This window comes from Leiobunum rupestre, chromosome 2, assembly GCF_980474605.1.
Source record: "Leiobunum rupestre chromosome 2, qqLeiRupe1.1.hap1, whole genome shotgun sequence".
In the NCBI taxonomy this organism is placed as follows: domain Eukaryota; kingdom Metazoa; phylum Arthropoda; class Arachnida; order Opiliones; family Sclerosomatidae; genus Leiobunum; species Leiobunum rupestre.
Window position 1 is genome coordinate 69,429,824 of NC_143385.1, and position 5,808 is coordinate 69,435,631.

The window sequence follows — 5,808 nt, forward strand, 5'->3', positions numbered from 1 at the left end:
GTTTAATAGTGAATTAATGTACGATAAAAAACAATTTTTAAGATTAAGTGTATATGACGGAAATGCTTCAATTTGGAAATGTTAGTAATAATGATTTCAGTAGTTGAAGTGAAATTTAGTTCGTTTATGTAGGTATGTAAAAAGTTAAGCCTTAAGCACTACAGCGGCCTACGAGATTAATCAGGCCGGGAAATGTAGTCGGAATTCAAGTTAAGAATTGGAACTCGGCAAATATACAAAACTGTTTATCGAAAACATTTGCTTGATTGTAATTTTCTGCCACCTGATTTAATGAAAGGACCGAAGTAGCCTGACTGTGCTAAGGTAGCATAATCTTCAGGTTTTCAATCGGGATCTGAAAAGTATCGAAAATAAAATTCAAGTAAAAATCCTAGAATCGATCTATGAGACAATAAAACACTATAAAGCTTTAATTAATTGATTTAAAAAAAGTCCTTCATCGTTTGAATTACTAAGACTGGGTTGGTAGCTATTAAACTTAGTTAATTTCGAGAATTTTAAATATACATCTTTGACGAATAAAGAATAAGTTACTTTAGGGATAACAATCAAATAAACTTCTGGAGCTCTAAACGAAGAGTATGTTTGTAAATTAGTAAGTTTTTAAAGGAAGATACTCAGGGAGAGTTAAAACAATTAAGTTTTATTATTTAACAAAGCCTAGTGAAGAAAGCCTGGGTTAAAGGGAGTATAACCCATCTGGTTTGGTAGGGTGTGCTTAGACTATACTGAGTAGCTTCCACAAGCTTTCCTAGCGAGGGGCGGCAAGGAGTTAGTTTGATCGGGTTTTACCCCCAAATTCCGACAAAGGTTAAACAACCTAACTAAACTAACTCCTTGCCGGCCTTCGCTGGAAGATACTCGGTATAGTCTAAGCACACCCTACCAAACAAGAGAGGTTATACTCCCTTTAACAAGAGCTTTCCACCTAGCAAGGTTTGTTACCTCAATTTTGAATTAATTGAATTGTTAGGTGATGAAGCTTTAGTAGCTAGTCTGTTCGACTATTAGAAAATTAAATGATTTGGGTTCATAACAGTTTGAGTTAGGTTGGTTTCTAACTATAATTTTTGGAATGTTACGGTTCGAAAGAACCAAGGACTAGAGGCTTGCGCCGCCGCTAAATGCCGCCGCCGCCGGTAATTTTGAATGCGCCGATCGCGCCGTCGCCGATTGTCCGAAAATCGGGGCACGCCGCCGCCGCCGCCGCCGATACAAAGAACGGCGCGCCGCCAATTCTTTTTTTTCTTTATACTCTTTTTTTTTTGGTATATTAAGCTTGGTTTTCATTTACGCGAAAATAACTACATTTGAACACGACGTCGAACGCCAAATTTTGGTTTTCGGATTTCGGTCGACGCAGAGTAATAGCATTTTCACTAACGACGTTAGCGTCAATAGATTCCAGCATTGCTATCTTGGCTATAGAGAGAGTCACTAATATAACCAAGGCTTATCCACATTTTAATTATCTTTAAATTTAAATGTTGCTTGGTTTATCGATGTGTTTTCTAAAATTGCATTATATTAATCAGTGGCGGACTGGGTCTAATATTATTGGTTGCTAGGAGACTAAGGATCCCAGCTTTAACAACTATAACGCTACCATGTTTACGGAGGCCCACTTCATGAACGGTGCATGATGGGATCCACGCCATGGGGCAGGTTACCTCTATGGCCAATCCGAAACTGATAATAATTTTTTAATTTAAATTCAATAAATAAGGCATTTGATATACTGCATTTTAGACGTCCAATATGTTTATAAAATCACATCAAAATACCTTAAATTATATTTAAATGGAAAATAACATAGCAATATGTATGTTCGCCGTGCGATGATAACCTTCGGCAGCAAAAATATATTATTCGTAACTCGGATTTATTTCTGATTGGAAGGCTCAGAGCGTCAGTGGCGTAGCCAGAAATTCGTCAAAGGGGGTCCAAGAGTGTTAATATTAAGAGGGGTGTCGAGAAGGGGGTGTCAATTTAGTATAGTCAAGGTAGGCCCAAGGGGTTGACGTTGAACCCTCCTTGTCTACGCCACTGCAGAGCGTTATCGTGGAGCACGACAAAAAAAAATAAAAAGCCAAATATCGATCCTTCATCCGAATTTCGACCCGGCATAACTGCAAATAACTTTGGTTGTCGTTTGACGTGACCTCGGAAGGACCATGGACCAATTAATGTTCTTCGCACATTAAAACTCCCTCACACCTTTTCCTTCGTCCCTGGTTATCATTAGTTAGTGAGTTCCTAACTCGGCCGCCAAAGCACACATTTAACAATCGCCCGTAGCAAATATTCGGGAACGTGGCGTCCCTGTGTGAAGTACATTAATTAGTCCATGGAAGGACTAGTACGAGTTCGTATTGGCCCTTGCCCTTCTGGTCGCGTGTTTTTTTAACTGTCGCTACAAGAAATAGCTCTAAAATTTATTCAAACTCCGCTGCCGGTATATATTTGGGGTCAAACGCCGCCACCGACCCATATCAGATCGGCGCAGGCCTCTAGTTAGAAGCAACCAGTTAATTAATAAAAGCAGAACTTCGTATTTTGTAGATGAAGTGCGATTTTCCTATAGGACAAATATTAAAATCTAGTGAATAATTTAAGAGTATGTTTGCTTTATCAAAGCAACCTTTTATAAATTAAGGTACTTCTCTAGAAAGCTAAATTTGGATGTAACTAACAAGAAGCCAAAATCGTGCAAGAACTATATCAATTATGGAATCAAATATTTGTTGAACCCACCCGTAATCAAATTTGGGGTTCAATGCGCAGATTTTTCTGAGTTAGCTACAACACCAAGGTTCTAAACTAATAATAGCTAATTATGGAAAATGTAGATTTTTTCGGCTTTATTTTACTTTTTTGGATGTTTTCTTAGTCTTGTTTTTTAGTCGTTTGCAAAAATTGTCAATATTCTTGAGATTTTTTTTTGATACTGCATGTAAGTGGGTATTTGTTGGTTGTTCATAAAGTAGTAATCTTATGACTCGATAAGTCCTTTTTATATTTATTGGCAATAGTTTGTGAGGGTTGCCTAGGCCTTGGACTTTTGATTAGTTTAGTAAAAGGTTAAGAAGGTGATATTTTGGGCTTTTAAATTCGTTACAATGTTACGGTTTGTTATTTTGCGTGTTGTTTATCCTTTTTTAGGCTATTTAGTATATTATTTAATTGTGGAATTCATTTATATTTGTGTCAGTGACAGGTTTTATTTATTCTATAGGGAAGTGGGGTTCTTTTAGAAATCGTGTTGAGTATTTGAGCTCATTTTATTTATATAATTATGAGGGGGAAAGATAAAAGTAAAGTGAACCTTTATATTCTTAAAGGGATAGTGAACTCACAATAAATTAATTGCATTGTGGGAAAATGTTATAAAATTCTATAAGGTATACTGAGCCCAAACAGTCGAAATTTCCTTGTCGGTATTTGTACATTTTTGAGGCAATTGAAACTATCAACTCCTACATGTTTAAATATCAACTCAGTTCTGTACATCTACGGGTGTACTTTAAGTTGCGTATAAATGGAAAATAATGTTTTTGTAACAGTTTAATAAAAATACACAAAGCTATATTTGTTAATAAAATTGTTTATTACCGATTGTAATTGTGGAATAAATGTGAATTTTAGTGGCACATTGAAAAGCGAGGAAAGAACAACTTCCCAACCAATCCTTATTTTTTGCGAAATGTGATGAAAATTCAAAATCACACACTGCTCAATCTCTTTGACGTGAGTATATACGTTATATACACGCAATATTAAACGAGAAATGAGATGCCCTTTGTTGGGTTATATTGGAATTGTAATTGTCATATGGACTTATATTGTGTGTCGTTCGACGCCGTTATACCTGTAATAACTTGCCAGGATCCTATTTTTTACAAAATATGTTTGTTAACGTATGTTATTGATAAGCAAAATTTTTGTATTAATGTTTAAAAATATAGAAATGACATCTACATTTTCCTTCTAAAATTGTTTAAATTTTATTTTAATACAGAATGAATTATTTTCTTCAATTGTCTGTATCCAATTATTATTCAAATTATACTAAAATCAAGTTTACCTAACCTAAGATATCCTAATCCAAAGTTGTCTATTGCAAAATTTTTCCTGGCCCGTAACTATCTGGAATTGGACGTTTCTGATATAACCCGCTCCTATCCTAACTAAACTTTTTCACAATCAAACGATTTAATATCTTTGATAATTATACATAATTTCTGATTTCATATGCTGTTTTTGCAGAGATTGTTGAGATTTTACCACGGAAAAAACGACTTGGTAACGGAATCTCAAATGATTTCCCTGTTTGGTAGGATACTAGATGACGAAGAAATGTTGAAGCAAGCCAAAATAAGAAATGAGTTTTATCCACCAAATTCAGCTATCGAACAAACATTCTACATTGTTAGGGTAAGTTGACCAACAATTTTGTTTTCCTACTTGCCGCTTAGGTCCAAATCTGCATTAAAATTTTACTTTTAAATATATAATTAACGGCAATTAAAAAATACGCTTAGTGCCGCATTATCCATTAGGCTAACTAGGCTGAAGTCTAGGTGCCCACCAAAAGAAGGGCCTCTGCATCATAAAGGAGAGGATGAAAGCAAAGAACTCTATGTCTAGAGGTCTTGAATTGGGTTAAGAGGGCGCCGAATACGCTCAATTTAAAGTATAGATCACTAGTATAAAGGGCCACTTAACCCTTTCAATTTTCCGCATCGGGCTGTTGTACTCCTTTCTTTGAGTCACGTTATTTAAGAGAAAATGCCCAGTTCATGAATTGATTCTGTGAATATTCCCTTTACTCTACTATCTGAATTACACGAGCCGCAGTTATTGAAAAGTTTTTAAATTGATGATCTATAACAAATCTCATTCGGAAAGAAGTATAAAAACCCCAATACCTACCTTGTTAAAAACGCGAATAACAAATATTCACCACAATCTGTAACAAATAAAACCTTTCAAGGTAAAAAATAGGGACTAATACATAGTCGTTGTACAAACAGTGAAATGTTTTGGCACTGAAGGGCAACATCTCTTGTTGCTCATTTGGAAATCGCAGCGGAAGCTCTTTCCTAACAAAATGCCACATAATCTAATCCCATCATTGAACGGAACATTTTTAATATAAATATATATATTATTGTTTCTCGAGATAACTAAATTTTTAGTACAAGTTATTACGCACATAACAATATTGATACACATAGTTTTATCAGAAAAAAAAAGTTTGAAAGAACTTTGAAAAATATTAAATAATCAATTTTAACTGGCGTCAGAGACAGGATTTTAAGCCACGGAAGAGTGACTTACCAATCAACAAAAGCTACGAATAGACCTTCGCAAAGGACTTCAATATAAACAAAAGTTATTCAGTTTCACTGTGGAACTTGGCTTTCCTACTTCCCACCAACAGATAGAGAATTTAAAGGTCAGACCTGTATAGGTTTGAAACTTGGAATAATGAATCTTTTACCATATGCATGTATAAGAACATATTAGCCTAATATGATTCTGAACTAGAAATTTATTTCCAGGTAGTATTAGAAAAGGTACCAAACATTTTAACAGAAATGGCAAATTCGTTCTTCTTTGTATTATAACTGCAAATAATAATCATATTACTAATATTTATGGCTAATGACGTCATAGCTCGACAATGGTTACATGCAGATAAATGTTGTCAAAGAACCAAAGTTTTGGTTAACTTTTTTATTTGAAACTTGCGTACATTCTGAATTATTTCTACAATTGTTTTAG

The 5,808-nt window shown here is 34.8% G+C and overlaps 1 protein-coding gene across 1 annotated transcript in view; it reads left to right on the forward strand.

Annotated features, from left to right (window-relative positions):
• LOC149958888 (uncharacterized) overlaps positions 1–5,808 on the forward strand; it is a 31,503-nt gene that overhangs the window by 24,720 nt on the left and 975 nt on the right. Inside the window, exon 17 of the mRNA XM_090167271.1 lies at positions 4,288–4,455. Coding sequence (XP_090023397.1) covers positions 4,288–4,455 — 168 coding nt within the window. The remainder of the gene's footprint in view (positions 1–4,287; positions 4,456–5,808) is intronic.